Genomic DNA, 23,860 nt, shown 5'->3' with positions numbered 1-23,860 from the left:
TGTTTGTCTCCTGAGTAGGTTTTCGAGTTCTAGTGTTGGTTGTTGTCCCAGTTTTACTTTGTACCTACTGTCAAACTTTTTCCAAGTAAAGTATTTACGTTTATTCTTAACCACTGGTTCCTCGTCTGGTTCTCTTCTCTGCTCCTGGATTCTACCTAATGTCACAGCAGCGTCTGCCTCCAGCATGGACCCAGCAGAGATCGACCAGATCAAGAATGTTATAACCCACCAAGGAGCACTGCTGGGGTGACAGCAAGAACAACTTTCCCAAATATCAGAGACTCTCCGGCCACTTACCGACAACCCTCAAACCAATGCACATCCACAACCCAGGAGGAGCCACTGCCCAAGTCTCAGCGTCCAGTGCTCCAGTTGTCACCGTAGATTTCCCAGGGAACCTGCACCGAGAACCGAAGATCCCAGGCCCCGAATAGTATGACGGCCACCCGGGAAGATGCAAGGGGTTCCTAACACAGTGCTCTCTGGTGTTCGAGCTACAGTCCTTCTTGTTCCACACCGATCGGGCCAAGATCACCTATATACTCTCTCTACTCTCGGGTAAAGCCATGGCATGGGCAACGGTGGTGTGGGAACAGCAGCCACCATCCTGCAGCTCCATAGCATTTCTCTACACCCGCCATAACATCTGCTATATATGTGTATGTTGACCAATAAAATTTGATTTGATATCAGCCTTCATTTTCGAGTTGCAACGACCACCCAATCGGCAGATGAGAAGCAGCGAGCCGGCTCTTCAACCTCCGCGAAGGGACCAGACCAGTGGCTGACTTCACCATTAAGTTCTGCACCCTCGCTGCCGAGAGTGGGTGGAATACTGAGGCACTGGTCACCGCCTTCCACCAAGGTCTATCTAACTCTATCAAGGATGAACTGGCCTCTCAGAAACTGGGAGAGGAACTCGAGTCCCTGATAACGCTTGAATTCAAGATCGACAACCGCATCCAAGAATGAGTGAGACAGCGCCCCTTTGATACCATCCCAGTATCCTGGTTTCCCCAGTACTGAGGAGCCCATGCAGCTGGGACGCACTGAGCCCACAGAAAGGCGACAGGCGCATGTGCAAAGGCTGCTGTCCATTCTACATACCCAGAGCTTACAGGAAACACAGGAGCTCGCCAGGACAGGGGGAGACCCTGACAAGCTGTGTAGTCACTCCCAGGCTACCCAGTCACCGTCTGTCACTACCAGTGACCCTACGCTGGGACAACCATTAGCACCATATTCAAGCCTTTGTGGACTCTGGGGCCGCGGATCATTTCATTGATCAGGACCTCGCCAGATAATTACAAATCCCCTGCGTGAAATGCACCATTCCTCTGCAGATTCTGATTCTTTACTCCCTCTCGGCCACTGAAGCAGCAGCCATGGACGACTACGTCCAGGAGTCGCTGGAGGCAGGCTTCGTTCGTTCCTCAACATCCCCATCTGGCGCAAGCTTATTCTTCGTGGGAAAGAAGGATGGGGGTCTGTGCATCGATTACCAAGGGCTGAACAGGATTATGATTAAGAACCGTTACCCCCTACCCCTGATGTCCTCTGCCTTGGAGCTTGCCTAAGGGCCCCAGTTCTTCACCAAACTGGACCTGCGCAATGCTTACAATCTGGTGAGTATCAGTGAGGGAGATGAATGGAAAACTACCTTTAACACCCCTAGTGGCCACTATGATTATTTAGTCATGCCATTCGGATTATCGAACTTACCGGCATTGGTTAATGACACTCTTAGGGACATGTTGAATCGTTTCGTCTTTATTTACCCCGACGACATCCTGATCTTCTCCAAGACCCTTCCAGAACACATCCTGAATGTCTGCCAAGTCTGGAGACGCCTCCTGCAGAGTCAGCTATATGTCAAAATAGAGAAGTGTGAGTTCCACGTATCCCAAGTCTCATTCCTGGGCCAAATTATCTCTCATATTATCTCTCCCGCTGGCATCTAAATGGACCCCGTAAAAGTTACGGTGGTCACCGACTGGCCCCGTCCCGCCTCATTCAAACAAGGCCCGGGTTTTTCCAATTTTTACACGCAATTTTGGTGCAGTGGCAGCGCCTCTCACAGCCCTAACCCGTCAGTCCCAGACCCGGTTTTGCTGGAGCCCCGAGGCTGACAGGGCATTCAAGGAGCTCAAGGGACATTTCACCTCCGGACCCATCCTTGTTCATCCTGATCCTGCTCGTCCCTTCATGGTAGAGGTGGATGCCTCGGATACTGGAGCAGGGGCGGTCCTTTCACAGCGGAATGAGGGGGACAGGAAACTGCACCCATGTGCCTTTCTCTCCAAGCAGCTCTCAAAGGTGGAATGCAACTACGATGCTGGCAACCGGGAGTTCTTGGCAGTTAAGTGGGCCCTTGAGGAGTGGAGACACTGGTTGGTGGGGGCACCTCATTCCTTCGTGATCTGGATGGACCACAAGAACTTGGTCTCCATTCAAGAAGCCAAGAGGTTGAACACTCGCCAGGCTTGGTGGGCTCTGTTTTTTAACAGGTTCAACTTCACACTAGCCTATCACCTGGGATCCAAGAACCAGAAAGCAGACGCCCTGTCCCAACAACATGATGTCTCTAACGAGGAGAAAGACCCCGAGCCCATCATCCCCAGCTCCCGCATTGTTGCCCCTGTGGTCCCTGTGGTATTAAGACCACGGACCGACAAGCCCAGACAGAGAACCTGACTCCGGCAGGGGACCCACTAACAGACTTTATGTTCCACGCTCAACCCATTCCCGAGTACTACAATGGGGACACTCCTCTAAATGAACAGGGCATCCAGGGGTTAATCGGACACTGGAGTTCCTGAGGCGGAAATTCTGGTGGCACAACATGATTGAGGATCTGAGATCCTTCGCTACGACCTGCTTCATCTGTGCCCAAAGCAAGTCCTCACGTCAGCAACAGGCTGGGTTGCTCCAACCTCTGCCCATCCCCAAACGGCCCTGGTTCCCACCTGTCTCTAGACTTTATCATGGGGTTACCTCCATCCCAAGGGCTACCACTATCCTGGTGGTCGCCCATTTCATCGCCCTATGCAAGTTGCCCTCGGCCAAAGAGACAACTGATCTCATGATTAGCCATGTCTTCCGACTACAAGGACTCACACAGGACATTGTCTTGGACCGTGGCCCCCAATTCGTCATGCAGTATTGGAAAGCCTTCTGCTCCCTATTGGGGGTATCAGGAGTCTCTCCTCTGGGTTCCACCCACAGACGAATGGGCAGACTGAGCGGGTCAAACAGGAGCTGGAGAAGTTCCTCCGCTGTTTTGTCTCCACTCAAGTCACCAACTGGGGCAAGTTCCTCATCTGGGCCGAATATGCTTACAACACACTGCCGAACTGTCGCCTTTCGAGTGTCAGTTTGGGTCCGCCCCCCTCCCCCCTCCCGTTTCCTGAACAAGAGGCCGAAGCGGGGGTGCCCTCAGCAGAGGTGTTAATTTGACAAATTTGCCGCACCTGGACCAGAGCGCAATCCTCCTTGTTCCGCTCCTCTGTTTGAAAACAACACCAGGCAAACCGACAACGAAGGCCCCTTCGGCTCCTCCGACCTGGTCAGCGGGAGTGGCTGTCCACCCGTGATCTCCTCTTAAAAGTGGACTCTCAGAATCTCGCCCTGCACTACGCAGGACCATTCAAGATCCTGAGTCGCATCAACCCGGTCACTTATCGTCTGATTCTCTTCTCTGCTCCTGGGTCCTACCTCATCATGTCACAATAGGCTCCTGCTCCTATTAGCCATTCCAGTAAACACAAGCCAAGGCTTTCTAGGGCAGTCCAACACAACATTCTTCTGTTTTGTCTTGTCTATCAGTGAGGGGTGGGTTCATGATACAAAAGCTTTATTAAAGTAGTTCTCTGCCCCAATGGATGGAGAAATCTCACTGTTGTCTCTCTCACTTCTATACTTTCGCTCTCTCTCCTCAGACTCTCACGGGATGGATCTGTTTGCGGTAGCAGTGCATGAGTTTGGTCATGCTATTGGCCTGGCCCACACCTCAGCAATAGAGTCCATCATGAGGCCGTACTACCAGGGTCCTGTGGGGGACCCACTCAAGTACGACCTCCCCTATGAGGACAAGGTCCGCGTCTGGCAGCTCTACGGTACGTTCTCCAGCCCACGGCTCTCTCCTATACTATAACCAACACTTATCTTTCTCTCCTCCCCCTCTCCATCTCGTATATTCCAGTCATCTCTCTCCACTCTCCACCTATCTTTCCTATTTCAGTCATCTTTATCCTTCGGTTCACACATCTGAACACCTCTTGCCTAGCTACTCCTCCATAACTCTTCTATACCTGCCCCCGCCTACCTCACTTACACAGATCCCTGGACTGGCATCCTGCCATCCCTTCTATGTACACATGCTGTGTGGAAAATCCTTCCCACCGCCACCCCTCAACCACTCACTGCAAATGTCTCCTATAATTACCCATGATTCTAGCGGGATGTGGCCGCCCATCCCTCAGCGCAACATGGCGGTGCAGAGCAGAAAACCCAAGGCCTCAGCACAGGAAGCAGAATTGATTTGTTTATATGCAAGGAGCGAAGAGAGGGCTTTAATTGGTCATCCCTGTGGCACAGGCCCTGCTTATCACTGTGTGCCATGCTACTGAGAGAGGTAGGAGAGGAGGAGAGGAGAGGAAGACAGATACTTGAGGGGTGAAGAGAGAGGGAGGCGAGGAGGATAGGAAGACTGATAGGTGAGAGGGGATAAGTGGCTGGGGGAGAAGGAAAGAGACTCGAGTTAGCGGGCAAGGTAGGACAAAGAAGAGAGAGAGAGAGAGAGAGAGAGAGGGAGAGGGGGAGAGGGAGGGAGAGAGGGATGGAAGAGACCATGTTGAATCATTCTGGGGCTGTATGTCTGCGTTTACACAGGCAGCCCAATTCAAAAGAGCTGATCTGATTGGTCAAAAGACAACTACGTGAAAAATATATACAAATTGGGTTGCCTGTGTAAACGCAGCCTATGTGTGGATTATGTGTATCTGAATGTGGGGTTGCGTGTCAAGGTGCTGTTGACTTGACCCTTGCCCTCTCATCTTTCCCAGGAGTCAGAGATTCAGTGTCTCATACAGCGCGTCCTGATGATCCCTCCCAGACCGCTGACCCACCTGTACTACTGGACCTCCCTGAGAACAGATCTACTGTCCCGTAAGTCACACACACACACACACACACACACACTCACATGGACACACAGGCAGACACATTAAATCTACACACCCCTGTATACCTCCAAACTGAAGCTCAGAAACTTCCAGACCCATTTTCTCTCCCTCAGTCAGCTATCTGTCCTGGAGGTCACCGAGTTTGGACATTGTCACAACGCCGCAGCAGTGAGAGATAGCAGTCCTTATTTCACCTTGTTCTCCAGTCACAGTAAAGTACAGCCGAGCGTGTGCTCACAGTACAAAATGAGTCCATTTATACCAAATCCAGTCTCCAGATGACACAGCACTCATCTAATATAATAGATTTTCATACAAATCGGAGACTTTGTCCACTTTTCTGTAGCTTTCCCTTCTCATTTCTCCTCCACTCCATCTTGCTGGATGATGTGTGGACAAGGTGGATTTAGCCTGACAAAGGTCACTAATATAGTCGTCTCTTCGCAGCTCCTCTGTTAATAAGCCCTGAATAGAGATCTTTGTTAATAAGGATCTAGGCGAGTAGCCTCTCACAAAAGCAGCCCTGTCGTTGTAATTGCCTCGTCATTTGCAGCCAGGACACGTCAAGCGCTTAACTCAGTCATTAGCACTGGGATAATGCGTGTGAGGACCTCGGTCTCCTGCGTCAGGACGATAACATCTCCTCTGATGTTTGGCTCGTTTTTTAATTGACACGCATACGCAGTAAATAAACACAAATATAGTGCGCATGGGCGCTTTGCATACATGAAACAAACAGAGACACGCACACATTGGTTTAAGATGAGAAGACACTGATTTAGACTGGCATAGTAAAACGTACACACATTACAGTACGTCTGACTGGGGATAGAGAAGTGGTTTGGTGTACAGTACATTCTGTCTTAGTTTCTTCAATTAATTATATTATTCACTTTTGTCTCTCGCTCCCCCTCTCTCTCTCATTCTCTCCCCTCCCCCTCTCTCCCTTTCTTTCTTCTTTCTTCTCTTAGGCCGGCACGAGATGCCCCTAACAGGTGCACAAGTCACTTCGATGCAGTGGCCCAGATTCGTGGAGAGGCCTTCTTTTTCAAAGGTACAGAGGGCAGAAGGAGAGAACAGAGTGTGGCGCTGCCTGCGATCAATATAGAACCCAGCCAAGCATATCTCTCTGTTCCACACACACCTTCACACTCCCAGACAGGGGATAGCCCTAGAGGGGCCCCAGTTCCATCTGACTCACACAATCAATTGGATACATTTTACTGTCCAGTTATAAGGTTTTATGAGACAGGTCTCTCTTGCAAAAAAGAATCTTAATTAACATCGGTTAACCTCAAGAGAACTCCTGGTAATAATTAAAGTTAAGTATGTATGGACGCTGTTAATACCCTGTAGAGCTGCAGATTACAAAGTAATAATACACAGGCTGTGACCAAACTCAGACAAACTTAGACTAAGGCAGTCCGACACAGACACTGGGAGCTAGGCTGAATCTGCTTCTCCCTGTTCGCTTGGCTGGTTCCGCCAGCTGTGTGCCTGCCTGGGTACAATATGCCCTGAGGTGTCCACACATGTTTTCCCTGTGGACTATTTATCTTATTTCCTCTGGACAACACCCATTAACACACATACAATTAACACACATACAATGCATACAAACACACACACACACACATGCACTCCACATACAGTGCACAATCCTGTACAGACACACACAAACACTGAAACAGAGAGAGAAGGACTTTGTATTCTCTCTTCCACTTTTTTACATTTTCTTCCTACTTTTCTTTTACTATCTCTATTTTCCTCCTAGGGAAATATTTCTGGCGTCTGACGCGGGAGAAGCACCTGGTGTCTCTGCGTCCGGCTCAGACCCACAGGTTCTGGAGAGGCCTGCCTACCAACCTGGACAGTGTGGACGCTGTCTACGAGAGACCTGGGGACCACAAGATCGTCTTCTTCAAAGGTACATAACTCATAAACTCAGCCGTGGTCGTGGTTGAGGCAGGGAGGTCAGCTATTATACCAATGATGCTAACTATGAAAGGGAGTGTGTTGTTGTAATTTTGAAGGGTTTTGATATATTGGGGCTGGTCAAAAGAAGATGAATTTGTTCTGAGAAACACATGAAAAGAGGTCTATCAGTTGCTACTTCCATTTTTGGACTTACAAATGTATGATCTGTACCCATTGATTCTTGAAGAATATAACTTATAAATGCCTCATGAGCTTAGTTCAACTGTCACACCCCATCAGAACACAAAATATAAACTTGTTTTACTCCAATATTTGTAAATAAAGCACATGTAAACAAACACTACATAGCCTCAAACATGGTTAAAAGTATCATTTTATATCATGGATGGTCAGTCCTTGGAACCATAGCTCTGTCAATGAATTTCAGAGTGGTTACTTTTCTCCGGCTGCATCCCTCAGCTTTTTACCAAAAACAGGGGTGAGGAAACACTTTGTTTTTGTTTCAACTGCTGATTGCTGCTTTCATGTGTCATCATTGGCCTTGGAGGGTGTTTTGTGGATATCAGAGAGTTTAAAATTCAATCAAGATTACCAAAGCACAAAAACAAAAAAATACAAACCTGTATGTCTGTATTTCAGTCAATTGAATAGTTTAATCACAAAACACATTTAATCACAAGTCACTTTCATTCAGTTGAGTTATTACATTAAACAAGTTATCCAGTTCACTCTCGTTGATTGACATTCCTTTGTCCCGCCTCCTCAGGACTGAAGTATTGGATATTCAAGGACAACAACGTGGAGGAGGGTTATCCTCGGCCAATCAGTGACTTCGGCCTGCCTATGGAGGGTGTAGACGCAGCCTTCGTGTGGCTCCACAACGACAAGACCTACTTCTTCAAGGACAACCGCTACTGGCGCTATGACGACCATCTACGGCGTATGGATCAGGGCTACCCCAAAGACAGCACACTGTGGAAGGGGATCCCGTCCCAACTAGACGATGCCATGCGATGGTCTGACGGTGAGTATTAGACACACACATTTACTCACTACATATACACATATCGCTCACTTCGTAAAACTAAATACAAGCTGAAATACACATTCAGTACACTGCACTTGACAATACACAAAAATAACGGAAGCATTAGTACATTTACATTTTAGTCATTTAGCAGACACTCTTATCCAGAGCGACTTACAGTAGAGTGCATACATTTTATTACATTTTACATACTGAGACAACGATATCCCTACCGGCCAAACCCTCCCTAACCCGGACGACGCTATGCCAATTGTGCGTCCCCCCACGGACCTCCCGGTTGCGGCCGGCTGCGACAGAGCCTGGGCGCGAACCCAGAGACTCTGGTGGCGCAGCTAGCACTGCGATGCAGTGCCCTAGACCACTGCGCCACCCGGGAGGCTGTAGTAAAAAAGAATAGAGTACCTGAGTGTATGTCATTCATCCCTGCCCTCAGGGTCCTGACAGGTCTACTTCTACAGTATATCCACTACTAACCCACACTGGGTCCTTTTCCTCTCCAGCCCCCTTGCCCTCTAACTCTCTCAGACTGGAGACTAATCTAGTCAAAAACAGCCCAGGTCATTGGTCAGTCAAGCCTGCCTAAACCACAGTCGTGGTGGAGCCGCTATGCATTCTAAAGCCCTCAATGCAGACGGCCCCTAACATGTAATTTGATATTCGGTCTTTTGATCTGGAGTGTGATCTGGGAATGATAGGTGCTGTGTCCCAAATGGCATCCTATTCCCTATTTAAAGCGCTACTGTTAGCCAGGGCCCATAGTGCTCTGGTCAAAAGTAGTGCACTGTATAAGGAATGGGGTGTCATTTGGGATGCAACCATAGTGTTTTCATTGCTGAGCCTGTGTATTCATTGTTGGGTTGTCATGGCAGCAATTGCCTGCAGCTGGAGTGTGTGTGTGTGTGTGTGTGGGGGGGGGGGGGATGGTGCTAGGGCATCATGTCCCAGCTATTGCACAGCAGTGCCTATCTCAGTCAGACCCTAACCAGTGGAAGGCCAGTCTAACAGTAATTAAAGTACACTCAGTCTGACACATTGGTAAGTCATATCACACCAAAGCACACATGCAGTATACAGCCCTCACCTCTCTATCTGTCTCACAGAAACTCAAGCGCGCACACACACATACAAACAAGCATATAATGTAGCTACAAATACATCGAATAGCTTATAAAACATATTCATACAGTATAGTGAACACAAGTTATCAAAACCCCTTATTCAGTAACACACACAGCCATTTTACACACTCACTCTACAGTGCATAAACACACACACGCATGGCAAGCTCCAGCCGAGTCTCCACGTGAGCCAGTTAGATCCTTTCTCCCCTGTAGCGACTCCTGTGGCTGAGTGTATGTAAGCGCTTTCCTCCATGTGCTGGGCTCTGTACCGCTGCCAACTCTAGAGGTCCTGCTCGGAGCTGTTTGATGTCGGTGAGCACAGGCCACGCGCAAAAATGACAGTCTGAGCCACCAGAGGATTCATACATACACACGTGGACCCTGGGGGCCTGGGAACTGGAAGCACATCAAAGACCTCAGGGACAGAGGTGGATGTGGTGGCAGGGATGGAAAGAGTGGGAGAGATAGTGCTAGGGAGGATAAGAGCAAGGAAGGGAGAGAGAGAGAGGAAGAGATAGCGGCTTGTAGAGACAGGAGACAGATGGGGGGGAAAATATATTTGAGAGAGAGGAAGAGAATGAGAGTTTGTTGTGGGATTACGTACTGGTGTGGGAAAACAAACTGGTGAATAGAGAGAGGGACTGGATGAAAAACAGCGAGACAGAATCAAGTGAATGATGTATTACCATAGCAAAATCAATCATCACACCCTCTTTTTCACTTATGCAGCCTCTTTGTCTTCTTCCTCTTTTCATTAAGGCTCCTCATACTTCTTCAAGGGGAAGGAGTACTGGCGTGTGGTGGGCAGTGATATGGAGGTGGAGGCTGGGTACCCACGGTCCATAGGAAAGGACTGGCTGGTGTGTACAGAGATGCAGTCAGACTCCCCAGCCACAGAGGCCAATAACACGGCTAACACGCGGCTACACGGGCAGCATCATGCCGACCACGCAGAAAACGGCTACGAGGTGTGCTCCTGCACCTCCAACTCTGCCTCGCCCTTGGGAGCCCAGCCCTCACCCTCCCCCCTCTGGCTACTTGCCCTCTTGACTCTCTCTGGGGTACTATCCTACGTCCCTCTATGATGTAAGCAGAGGGGAGCGGCCACACTCTGTGACAGGAAGTACAGCAGCCAATCTGCTGAGAGCGGGGGAGTGGCTTAAGGGGCTTTTCGCCTGGGTACTGCCAGACCAGCTACACCATCGAATCAAAACGATGACTGGAGGAATTTGTTGTTATTGTTATCTTAATTGGGATCCTCATTGTTAATTTGTTTTATTTATTATACCAAATCCTTCTCAATGGATCAATATGCTTTCAAATGAATGATGTTTAAATTATGATACTGGATTGAATTAGAAATGTGATAACATGACGATAATGGAAATAGTATATAAACTTGATGATAATGATAATGATAACAAGTTTATAGCAAAATGTCCCTCCGTGACTAAGCAGTCTAGCAGGAGAGTGGTACTCTGGGATGCTGTGCTCCCTGTCCCCTTGTTCCTGCAATCACTATAAGAGCTTTAAAGTAACTCTCCAGGGTTTTGGGATTTCTGTGAAATATGACCTATTATTAATTAAAATATTAGTGAAATAGTTTTCCTTCCCCCAAAAAATGTATTATGTTAAAAAACAGCTTTTCTTTGTTGGAATGTTGTGGGGCGTGCCCCAACAACAGAATGGTGTTGGCGTATACCGGTCATTAAAAATATTCACACGAATAGACCACTGATTGGCTAGCTCATCCTCCTCAGGAAGATGACCATCCTCTCTGAGGAAATAACCAAGCATTTTTTTAACTGTTTGAGGTTGGGTTTTTCAAGTGTTTTGTCACCAATTTATGCTTTGGCCACAAATACTAGTATAGGATGAATCAACAGCATTATTTGCGTATGAGTTAGCAGAATATTAACTTGTAAGTGTTTTTTTACTGGAAAGTTACTTTAAGAACCCTCAAACACACACACACACACACACAGACCACTCCATGTGCTTTTTTTACAGTCTGAGCTAGCTGGACAAATGCTTCTGTCTCCTCTCACTCATTCAACTGGTAATGTGTGGGCTGGTCGGATGGACACTCCACTATAATTGGACAGCTTGTTCTCTCACTGAGTTTCTAATGTCAGGGCTATCTGGATGGAATGGACACTACTTCCTGTAATGACACTGACTCTCCTTCCTTGACTGCACTCGCGGGCCCTTTTGAGACCTTTGCACCTGTATCTTTCTTTTTTTCTCAGCTGAGATACAGTAGCACCTCCTGCCGTTATCAGAGAGGGTACCCTGTTAATTTGATTATTAGGATGTATTTTTGTAATAAGCACAGAGGGATTGTGGTCGAGCCCTACTCGGGGATGTGCTTGATGGGGTTTTCATGATGCCTTGGTCTGGTCTGGTCAGTGGTCACTGCAGCGGTCAGCGATACCCAGCGGTCACCCAGCTGCGCCGTTCTCCTTCTCCATTGTCTCTCCTAACATGAACTATCTCTAAGGATAGGAGGATGTCTGGGTACCAGTACAGTGACTGGACATGGATATCCACCAGAGACCTGCCTGCTGAGAGGAGGGCACCCACTCAAAACACAACTAGATTTATTAATATTCCTAAGATATATTTACTTACAGTCTATATATACAGATCTATTTGAGGTGAAAAGTTCTATGGCAGTTACAAAAAAAAACATGTACATTTCTCAGCCGTCTTTTCTAAGGTGAAATATTTTTGTAGCAAAATAAAGAGGGGGTAAGACAGAGGGTACTGGGTCGTGTAATGATTTTGTGTCACAGGGAGCCCAAGCTGAACAGAAAGAGGAGGACAATGCGTCGGCTGCCGTCACAGGCTGGCAGTTACTTTCTTGTCTGTGTTGTTGGGAGCCATGTTTCTTATGTACAGGCGCAGGTTATTGTTTCCTCATTGCAAAACAAACCATGCCAATCAAACTATGCCAATCTCGTCCTGGTAACAAGCCATCTTCTACATTCATTCCTTGTTTCAGACCTGTTTATTCAGGATTATGTGTAGTACATGTGTTTTGTGACAGAATTCAGTGACTAGAGCCAATAACACTCCAGATATTGTGTTATTGACTCAAGGAAAAATAAATGTGAGGCAGACACTCAAGCAGACACACAATGCATGGCATGAGGTTTGAAACAAACCGTTTTCCAGCAGAGGCTGATGAGGGGAGAACGGCTCATAATAATGGCTGGACTGGAGTGAATTAAATGGTATCAACCACATGGTTTTCATGTGTTTGATTCCATTCCATTCACTCCATTCCATCCATTACACTCCATTCCAGACATTATTATGAGCCGTCCTCCCCTCAGCAGCCTCCACTGTTTTCTAGCATTAAGAAAGGAGCACACAGAGAAAGCAGCAGTACGTGCCATGTGTTTTTTGAGGATCAGAGGCTGCAGCAGTTGAACTTGGGAAGAAACTGTCTGACTAATTTCATGGGTTACATAAGCAGCACAATGCCAGGTCAAAATAAAGAAATGGAGTTATTGCCAATTGACTACATTTAAAGTAGCAAAATACTCTTGAGGGGTCTTTGTACTGGGCAAAAGATCATTATGTTCAAAGGGATTCCAATTTCAAGGAAGATCATGACAAGTTGTTTCAACCAGAAAGGTAATGAACATGTGGTTGGAGTTGACCTCTGCACAACCCTGCTACACTACATACAACCCTTCTTACCTCCACGCACAGCTGTGCTCTGACCTGCAGGAGACACTGGGATCTAAACTCAGACACTAGCGGCAATGCCAGGTGTGCACTATAAGGGGGGAGGTGTGTGTGCGTGTGCGTGTGTGTGAGAGAGACAGTGACAGTGACACTCGGTGCCGTTTAAGATTAGGGAGGACATAGGTTTAGGCTACTACATGATACTTGAATTTGCCCTATACCCATCACAAATGAAAGTTTATAACTTAGGTGCGTAGGTCGAGAGACAAATTGGAGTAATCAAGTTGGCACATTCAATACTGCTTTGCACAGTCTTGCCTGCATCTAGCTGATCTGGCAGTAATCATTAGTCCAAACAGTTAGTCCAAACAAGGCAAGTTCATACTAAAACGAGAGTTTCAATTGGAGAAATTCAGGTAGGTCCCTCCTGGGTTTCGTTCCGTTTGCTTCTATTTAAGAAATGTTTTGCAACAGAACCTGCGGAATGAATACAGATCACCCGATCACCTGCAGTTCACTTTCATAGCAGCCACACACCATTTGGCTACACCATGGTGCTATCTTCATTGTAAAACAATGTGTTTTAATCAGTTACTTGACGTTTAGTATAGTTTTATCTAAAAAGGATAATTATTACATTTTTCGTATTTTTATTAAATTCACTGAGTAGGATGGTCCTCCCCTTACACCTCTGAGGAGAGCCTCCACTGGTCTCCACCTGTGTGTGTAATGTGTGTACGTGTGAGAACCTCAATCCCTTCACTGAGACTGACAGAACTGAGACCGCGAGGCTTTGGACTGCGAGGCTTTGGACCGAGCCACAGCAGGGTATCCTCCAGATGGGCCAGGGAGAGCCAATCAATCACCCCTGGGCTGCCACGATGCCGCTCCACATCCAAGACCAGAGAAAACACTTACAGAGCACAGCATCTGTGGTGATATTGGTAGCAATTACAGGAGATGGTGTTCCTTCCGACAGGTTACACCACCTGCACTGCTGGAAGGTTCTGACATGAAAATACACACCGGATCTGAGAACAGAACAACCACTGAATTTGCACATCTCAGTACTGTCTACATTGTATATAACATTATTTATATGAGCCATAAGCCAGCACATATCGCATGTCGCGCTGGGGTTTGCTGAGCAGGAATGCAGCAGTGGATGTTTCATGTGACATCCTGGTTATCATTTAGGCTACTACTGGGGAGGGTGAGGTGTTCTACTACTAGGCTACTACTGTAGTGCTGCATTTTCTTCCACCTAACACACCAGGGTGTCGCCAGTGTTGTATGTTAACGTCAGCTCTAGTGTAGTTGTGTTTCCATCAGCAGTGTGACATTAAAGACTTGGGGCGAGCAGAATCAACAACCTCTGCGTTATGAAGACAGTTGCTTTGTGAGAAGGTTTTCAAGTTCACAGTTATCCATTGTTATATATATGCCTGCTGAAAAGTACCAGTGGCCTTGCAATGGCCCCAAGTGAGAGCAGGTCCGCTGGAGCCATGGCCCAGTGAGTCAAGGGTGCCTGCCCGCGTAGATGGAAACAGAAAAGTCTGAGCCTTTTCGGTAAAACACTTTGGTATATCTCAGATGGAAACTCGCCATACTGTGCTGCTCATTTACAGTACCTCACCTCAAGCTTCCCGTCCTCACTTTAGTAGACCTGCACTGCCCCCTGGTGGTGGTGGTGGGGGGGGGGTTAAGTAAGCACTTGCAAAAACACTTGCAAAAAAATGACAATAATAGAAGGATAAAGGTGTATGGATGATGAACCAATCCAAGGGACAAAGGTAGCATATGGAACTCAGGTGGAGAAGACAGGAAATAAGCTCTGGCGTCTGAGAGGGAGGCCAGTGTCTAAATAGGAAAGCAAAGAATACATGAATTGAGAGGGTAAAGTGTGGTGGAGCAGCATATATGCCTAGTCAGTTGAAAACGTTCAATCTGAGAAACAGAACAGAAAGATTAGAAGTTAGAGTTTCACACATTAGTAGAATTACATACTGTTGACATTTGACAAGCAACTATGGAAAAATATACATAGTAGTAAGATTTTTTAAGTTACTCTCAGATAATGTACATACTGTACCTCAACTGTCTTTTCTGCCATATGCTCATGCATACTCTGTGAAGTCCTCTGTGACATACTCTGTGAAGTCCTCACAGAGTATGTCACAGAGGACTTCACAAAGTGACATACTCTGTGAAGTCCTCTGTGACATACTCTGTGAAGTCCTCTGTGACATACTCTGTGACTACTCTGTGAAGTCCTCTGTGAAGTCCTCTGTGACATACTCTGTGAAGGCCTCTGTGACATACTCTGTGAAGTCCTCTGTGACATACTCTGTGAAGTCCTCTGTGACATACTCTGTGAAGTCCTCTGTGACATACTCTGTGAAGTCCTCTGTGACATACTCTGTGAAGTCCTCTGTGAAGTCCTCTGTGACTACTCTGTGAAATCCTCTGTGACATACTCTGTGAAGTCCTCTGTGACATACTCTGTGAAGTCCTCTGTGAAGTCCTCTGTGACATACTCTGTGAAGTCCTCTGTGACATACTCTGTGAAGTCCTCTGTGACATACTCTGTGAAGTCCTCTGTGACATACTCTGTGAAGTCCTCTGTGACATACCTGTGAAGTCCTCTGTGACATACTCTGTGAAGTCCTCTGTGAAGTCCTCTGTGACATACTCTGTGAAGTCCTCTGTGACATACTCTGTGAAGTCCTCTGTGAAGTCCTCTGTGACTACTCTGTGAAGTCCTCTGTGACTACTCTGTGAAGTCCTCTGTGACATACTCTGTGAAGTCCTCTGTGAAGTCCTCTGTGACATACTCTGTGAAGTCCTCTGTGACATACTCTGTGAAGTCCTCTGTGACATACTCTTGCTGTTGGTCCTCACACACCTAGCCAGTCTCTCAGACCATATTGTTTTCTTTTGGCATCCCACCTCTCATACCTCTCCTCCCTGCTCAGTTCGTTTGGTCTTTCTTTCTGTCCTTCTCCTCAGCTCTCTCCCGCTAAAGTTTTTTACCAGGCCTCTTCCCATTTCTGCCTCTTCTCCTCTCCTCCTCCCTTATATGCTGCTTCCTCTTCTCCCTCTTTCGTTCCACTCTTGTTTTTCTGTTGATTCCTGACAGAGGAAAGAAACGGTTGGTATACAGTACCAGTCAAAAGTGGGATACAAATCAAATCAAATTTTATTAGTCACATGCGCCGAATACAACAGGTCACCTTACAGTGAAATGCTTACTTATGAGCCCCTAACCAACAATGCAGTTTTTTTTTAAATACAGCTAAGAATAAGAGCTAAAAGTCACAAGTAATTAAAGAGCAGCAGTGAAATAACAATAGCAAGACTATATACAGGGGGGTGCCGATACAGAGTCAATGTACGGGGGCACCGGTTATTTGAGGTAGTATGTACATGTAAGTAGAGTTATTAAAGTGACTATGCATAGATGACAACAGAGAGTAGGAGTGGTGTAAAGAGGGGGTGGGGGGGGGCACTGCAAATAGTCTGGGTAGCCATTTAACTAGTTCAGGAGTCTTATGGCTTGGGGGTAGAAGCTGTTTAGAAGCCTCTTGTACCTAGACTTGGTGCTCCGGTACCGCCTGCCGTGCGGTAGCAGAGAGAACAGTCTATGACTAGGGTGGCTGGAGTCTTTGAAAATGTTTAGGGCCTTCCTGCCTGGTATAGAGGTCCTGGATGGCAGGAAGCTTGGCCCCGGTGATGTACTGGGCCGTTTGCACTACCGTCTGTAGTGTCTTGCGGTCGGAGGCCGAGCAGTTGCCATACCAGACAGTGATGCAACCAGTCAGGATGCTCTCAATGGTGCAGATGCAGAACCTTTTGAGTATCTGAGGACCCATGCCAAATTTTTTCAGTCTCCTGGGGGGAATAGGTTTTATCGTGCACTCTTCACGACTGTCTTGGTGTGCTTGGAACATGTTAGTTTGTTGGTGATGTGGACACCAAGGAACTTGAAGCTCTCAACCTGCTCCACTGCAGCCCTGTCGATGAGAATGGGGGCGTGCTCTGTCCTCTTTTTCCTGCAGTCCACAATCAACTGCTTTGTCTTGATCACGTTGAGGAAGAGGTTGTTGCCTGGCACCACACAGTCCTACACCTACTCATTCAAGGGGTTTTCTTTATTTCTTATTATTTTCTACATTGTAGAATAATAGTAAAGACATAAAACTATGAAATAACACATATGGAATCATGTAGTAACCAAAAAAGTGTGGTCATCCTTTGCCTTGATGACAGCTTTGTACACTGTTGGTATTCTCTCAACCAGCTTCATGAGGTAGTCACCAGCAATGCATTTCAATTAACAGGTGTGCCTTGATAAAAGTTAATTTGAGGAATTTCTTTCCTTCTTAATACGTTTAAGCCAATCAGTTGTGTTGTGACAAGGTAGGGTTGGTATACATAAGATAGCCCTATTTGGTAAAAGACAAAGTCCATATTATGGCAAGAACAGCTCAAATAAGTAAAGAGAAACGACAGACCATCATTACTTTAAGACATGAAGGTCAGTTAATCAGGAACATTTCAAGAACTTTGAAAGTTTCTTCAAGTGCAGTCGCAAAAACCATCAAGCGCTATGATGAAACTGGCTCTCATGAGAACCGCCATAGGAAAGGAAGACCCAGAGTTACGTCTGCTGCAGAGGATACGTTCATTAAAGTTACCAGCCTCAGAAATCTGCAATTAACTGCACCTCAGATTGCAGCCCAAATAAATGCTTTATAGAGTTCAGGTAAGACACATCTCAATAACTGTACAGAAGAGACTGCGTGAAACAGGCCTTCATGGTCAAATTGCTGCAAAGAAACCACCACTAAAGGACACCAATAAGAACAAGAGACTTGATTGGGCCAAGAAACACGAGCAATGGACATTAGACCGGTGGAAATCTGTCCTTTGGTCTGATGAGTCCAAATTTGAGATTTTTGGCTCCCAACCGCTGTGTCTTTGTGAGACGCAGAGTAGGTGAACGGATGATCTCTGCATGTGTCGTTCAAACCGTGAAGCATGAAGGAGGAGGTGTGATGGTGTGGGGGTGCTTTGCTGATGACACTGTCTGTGATTTATTTAGAATGCAAGGCACACTTAACCAGCATGGCTACCACAGCATTCTGCAGCGATACGCCATCCCATCTGGTTTGTACTTAGTGGGACTATCATTTGTTTTTCAACAGGACAATAACCCAAAACACGCTTCCAGGCTGTGCAAGGACTATTTGACCAAGGGGAGTGATGGAGTGCTGCATCAAATGACCTGACCTCCACAATCACCCAACCTCAACCCAACTGAGATGGTTTGGGATGAGTTGGCCAGCAGAGTGAAGGAAAACCAGCCAACAAGTGCTCAGCATATGTGGGAACTCCTTCAAGACTGTTGGAAAAGTTTTACAGGTAAAGCTGGTTGAGAGAATGCCAAGAGTGTGCAAAGCTGTCATCAAGGCAAAGGGTGGCTACTTTAAAGAATCTCAAATATAAAATCTATTTTGATTTGTTTGACACATTTTTGATTCTATATTTGTTATTTCATAGTTTTGATGACTTCATTATTATTTTACAATGTAGGAAATAGTCAAACTAAAGAAAAACACTTGAATGAGTAGGTGTGTCCAAACGTTTGACTGGTATAGTATAATGAAACAATACCTAAGTCATGACATTTTTACTTCCTTTCTCAAAAAGGAACTTAACTATTGTTAGGTTCTTCTTTTTCAGAGTAAATAACTCAAGGACACTAGAGAAGCTTTAACCAAGTTTAATTCTTCCCAAAGGTTCTGTACAGCTGTAATCAGACAACCCAACATTTGTCCCATCCAGATATATATATCCCACTTAAGACACTCCTCCTTCTCTCCAATCCTTACATCTTATGGTTTAACAGGAAAAGAGTAACAAGATACCAAACCCTTATTACTCCCTTCAGGGGACCTGTCCTCACCTTCTGACCTCAACTAATCCACAGATGTCCATGAGTCTCCCCTGTATCAACACGCTGCTCTCCTCTTGTCCACCCAACACATTCCACAGCTATCTGTCTTTCTACAGATACCCAGTCTCTTTCACTCCTTAATATACTATGCTTCTGATCTATTATGTCTTTAATATCTCAATGTTCAAAATGTCGAATCCAAAACTATAAAGTATTTATACAACGGGTGGTTCTAATCCTGAATGCTGATTGATTAAAACCGCATTCCAGACAGTGTCTATTCCACAAGTTACCACCAGCTAAATCTATGACGTTAAAATGCCTATTTACTCTGTTCCATCTGACTGCGCAATCCACTGTCTCATCAGCCCAGCCAGGCAATTTATAAACTTGATCTCCACTATAAAAAGCATCTAGACATTATCTCACATTTCTTTTAGACCAACATTTAGTTTTCAACAGCGGAGATTTGTATAAACCTTGCTGTCTGTCTCAATATTCAAATTCGATCTCCAGCTGTTTCATAGTAATGAACGTGTCGGCACGAGACAGACAGGCAGGCACCGTTTCTCAGCCAGTCGAAATCATGAATCAGCTGGCATACTTTTTATGGATATATACAAAGAAATGTCAATTGAAAAAAGGTCAAACAAAACGAAGTGCAGCTCATTTGCAGTCTTTCCAGCTTCACTTTTAAGTGATTGTGTTAGCTGTGTTGTTGGCTAACTCCTCTGAACAACAGTGCCCTGACGAGAGAGCACATTTTCTGTGCCAAGGCGAAATCACGCCTCAGCTCGTTATGGATGTATCCAAATAAATGTCACTAGAAAACAGCTTAAACAAATGCAAATGCAGCTACTCTTGTTATTCTGGCTGACTGTAAGTTATCCGTAGTTGGCTAGCTAGCAAGAAAGGGATGAGAACGTTGCCAGCCAATATGGCAATGGAACATTTAGAACAAATGACTGGGTCGCATCCATAGACACCGAACAAAAAGAGTGAACGACTGGGTCGCATCTCTGGCAACCGAACCGATAGAACGAATGACCAGCCAGCTTGGGTAGCAACCCTAGACTTGTGTCGGGACTATATGTTGTGGAAGGATGACATAGTATGAATAAATTCATCAAAATACAGTTTTTAATGAAAATGTGTCAATCATTATTTGAATATGTTGGTAACCCATTGTAAAAAAGTGATAATGCCCTCGAAGCCAGTGTTTGAAGGATATGTTGGCACGGTTTGCCAGCCCTCGACTTCATCTCGGGCCTAACAACACCTGTGCCAATATATCCTCCAAACACCGGCTTCTCTGGCATTTTGACTTCAGTGGAAGAGATGGAAGCAACTAACTTACCTATGCTGTATAACTTAGGTACCACCTTCCTCCTCTGAAACGTTCTCTCGATTTTCCGTGTTTCTTTTTTCGATTTGATCATTTCCCCAGTTGATTTTCCTCCTGATGCTTTCTTTTTCTTTTTCTCTGTATGATTGTTTCCCTCAACATCATCCTTACTCTCTTCTGTCCTCATTTCCTCTTTGCTCTGCCACTCAATTTTCTTTACTCTTTTGTCTTTCAATCTGTTCTTGTCTTTCTTCCTTCTCTCTCCATCTTCCTTCTCCTGCTCTAATGCTCAATGTTTCTCTGCCTCTGCCTGTCTTTATTCAACTGTTCTTCAAACTGTTCTTCCAACCTTTTAACTCTGCTCTTTTTTCCCATCTCTGTCTCTATCTTCCTCTCCTGTTTTAATACTAGCTGTTTTTCCGCCTCTATACACAACTGAATTGTATTGCTACTGTGTAACCTCTGCTCTCCAATTCCCCTCCTCTCTGATTCATTTATGCACCCCTTTCTCTCTCTTTTCTCTCCATCCATTTGTTACCTTTATCCTCACATCCTTTTATTTCCGTCTTGTACTCTCTCTCTCATCCTCTCCCTTGCTTTTTCTAGTTCTGTCTGTTTTTTATCTTCATTATCAATCTCTTGTTGTCTTTCCTGCATTTCCACATCAGTTTCTTCTCCACTTTCTGGATTTTTCCTTTTCTCTTCATCCATTTGCTGAGTAGTTGCCTTCCACCTTTCCTCCTCTCATTGGCTCGACTCTGCTGTTCCCCACAGTTTATTTAGCTTGTTCTCTCTGTATTTTTATTATATTACTCTCTGTTTCTTCCTTTTCCCTTGCCATCCATTTATCCTCCATTCTCTGGACTATCTCCCTCTATCTGTTTTTGCCTGTCATCCAGCTCTCTTTGGACTTCCTTTGTTCTTCTACTATTTGTCTTGACTCTTCTCTTTTCCTCCAAGTAAATGAGCTTTTCTTGTTCTTTCTGTTGTTTCTCCTCCTCTTTCTGGATTCTCACTCTCTCCATTGCCTTCATTTTCTTCCACTCTATCTCCCTGTCTTTGTCTATTTTTTAAATCTTGAAAGCTTTTAAATTCATGTAGCCATGCTGTCTTTTCTGTTCTTCTGTCTGTCTTCATCTCTCTTTCCTCCCTCCTCTGTCTCCCCCGTTGCCATCACAAGATAGCTCTTAAGTGGTTTGTCCCTTTTTCTTTGTTCCCTGATGTTTGAAATTGTTTCCCTCTCTGACTCAATTTTTTGTAGGCCTACCTCCTCAATTATCAATGTATCTGCTGTTGTATCTTCCTTGTCCAGGCTCACATCCAGCCGTGATTGGGAGTCCCATAGGGCGGCGCACAATTGGCCCAGCGTCGTCCGGGTTTGGCCGTCATTGTAAATAAGAATTTGTTCTTAACTGACAGGCCTAGTTAAACAAGCTTTGCATTAAATATGTATGTTTTACTCTCTTCTCCCGTCCTCTCTTTCCTCCCCAATATCGCTTCTATCCGCCATTGTTGTCACTTCCTTCTGTCTTTGTGTCAATGACTCTCTCTCTCTCTCTCCCTCTCTCTCTCTCTCTCGTGTCACTTTCATTGTTTGATCTCTCTTTCCTCCTCCTCTCTCTCCTCTTTCCCTTTTGTTGTCATGACTGTCCACATCACTTTTCCCTATTGTTTTTAGGTAGTGTTGTCTCTGTTTCTTTTTTCTCTGATATTCTATATTTTCTATATATTCTATATATTCTATATTTTCAATTCTCATAGTTGTTTCCTTGCCACCATCCCTAAACATGCTTTGTATTAGATCGTCTTTTTCTCTCTTTTTGTCTTTCTGTCCCTCTTTCCTCCCACAATTTCCTCTCCTCCCCCCGACATTTTAGTCTTTGTGTCATTGAACCTCTCTCGCTCTTCGCCACTTTCATTCAGCTTGTTTGTTACGTTTGTATTCTGTTTCTCAGTTGTTGAATTTGTATTTCTCTCTTTCTCCATGTTTTGCCTCACCTCTCTAATCTCCACCTCTGTCTTTTATATAATTTATTTTGTTCTTGCATCTCCATGTTCCATCTTTCTTTGCGTCCCTTTGTCTCTCCATCTTCCTCAATAATTGATTCAGTCTATCTCCTTCTGCATCACATCCATCTCTCTTTCCGTTCTGGCCAGTGTCTCCATCACTTTCTGTTTCTCTTCATCACCCTTTCCCACCTTCTCTATGAGTCCTTCCATCTCCCTCTCCATCTCCCTGGGTTCACTCTCCATCCTCCATTGTTTCTTTCTGACTTTCCACCGTTCTCTAAACCTCTCCAAGCAGAGGCCTCAATAGCTCAACACCAACAATTTAAAATAGGCTACTAAAATCACTCCAATCCCGATTAAAAGGCAAACGCAGTGTAGCATTATTAGAAGCATGGCTTTAGGACCATGCGGGCGGTTCAGAGCAGGGCGGGAAGGCTGGACTTTGGTACTCCTTAAATACACAGCACTTTGATACAGCTACGACCGGAGTGACTTTTAATAGCAGGTTAGAAGTGCATTTTCCTAACCTTAACTTAATTTTCCTAACCTGCTACGTTAATTCTCCGAACCTGCTGCGTAAGTTCTCCTAACCTGCTACGATTTTGTTCAACTTCCGGTCGTAGCTGTATCGAAGTGGCATGTGTTATTAAGGGAATATCGACTATGGACAGCCAGAGAGGAATAGGCTAAGTGAGAGAGTTTACTCAAAATCTGTCCACAATAAGCAGACCGATAACCAGACTGCCTGTCTTCCCGCCTTTGGGACAATGACTCCCATTGTTTGGGCAGAGACAAGACCATCTCCTCATTATATACAGTATCTCTGGGACAGCGCATCGATGCAGCTCTGCAGTGAATAGCGCAACTTTTCTCTCAAAACAGCGCAGAGGTGGAAAATAGCTGTAGATAGGTAACTGTTGTTTGACTTGACATGAAACTAAACTAGAGTTTTTGATCCCGGGGGAGTACTAGCGCGTAGCAATTAATTGCTGTATGACGTGTTTGCAGAACGTTAAGTCCCCTATCGACTGAGATTGAATGAAGTTACAGCGGCCAAGGTGATAAGGGCGGAAGTAGGAATACAGAAAATGGGCTTCACTTTGCCATCCCTACGTATAGCTGAAATGACGCCCCTGTCTCCAAGTCTCTCAATCTCTTTCTGCATATCTTCCTTACCTCTCCATTTGTAGCAGTCTCTCTCTCTTTCTGCATATCGTCCTTCTCTCTCTCCATTTGTAGCAGTCTCTCTCTCTTTCTGCATATCTTCCTTCTCTCTCTCCATTTGTAGCAGTCTCTCAATCTCTTTCTGCATATCTTCCTTCTCTCTCTCCATTTGTAGCAGTCTCTCAATCTCTTTCTGCATATCTTCCTTCTCTCTCCATTTGTAGCAGTCTCTCTCTTTCTGCATATCTTCCTTCTTTCTCTCCATTTGTAGCAGTCTCTCTTTCTGCATATCTTCCTTCTTTCTCTCCATTTGTAGCAGTCTCTCTCTTTCTGCATATCTTCCTTCTTTCTCTCCATTTGTAGCAGTCTCTCTCTCTTTCTGCATATCTTCCTTCT

At 45.6% G+C, this 23,860-nt stretch overlaps 1 protein-coding gene across 1 annotated transcript in view; it reads left to right on the top strand.

The window, feature by feature from the left end:
- LOC129863875 (matrix metalloproteinase-17-like) overlaps positions 1 to 12,052 on the top strand; it is an 85,409-nt gene extending 73,357 nt beyond the window's left edge. Inside the window, exons 5-10 of the mRNA XM_055936228.1 lie at positions 3,939 to 4,115; positions 5,064 to 5,166; positions 6,155 to 6,237; positions 6,958 to 7,110; positions 7,888 to 8,145; positions 10,050 to 12,052. Of these exons, the coding sequence (XP_055792203.1) occupies positions 3,939 to 4,115; positions 5,064 to 5,166; positions 6,155 to 6,237; positions 6,958 to 7,110; positions 7,888 to 8,145; positions 10,050 to 10,375 (1,100 nt within the window). The 3' untranslated portion in view covers positions 10,376 to 12,052. The remainder of the gene's footprint in view (positions 1 to 3,938; positions 4,116 to 5,063; positions 5,167 to 6,154; positions 6,238 to 6,957; positions 7,111 to 7,887; positions 8,146 to 10,049) is intronic.
- Positions 12,053 to 23,860: the final 11,808 nt, after the last annotated feature.

Source organism: Salvelinus fontinalis, chromosome 10, assembly GCF_029448725.1.
Source record: "Salvelinus fontinalis isolate EN_2023a chromosome 10, ASM2944872v1, whole genome shotgun sequence".
Classification (NCBI taxonomy): Eukaryota; Metazoa; Chordata; class Actinopteri; order Salmoniformes; family Salmonidae; genus Salvelinus; species Salvelinus fontinalis.
Note: the sequence above shows the minus strand (reverse complement) of the source record. Positions and strands in the feature narration are given on the sequence as shown.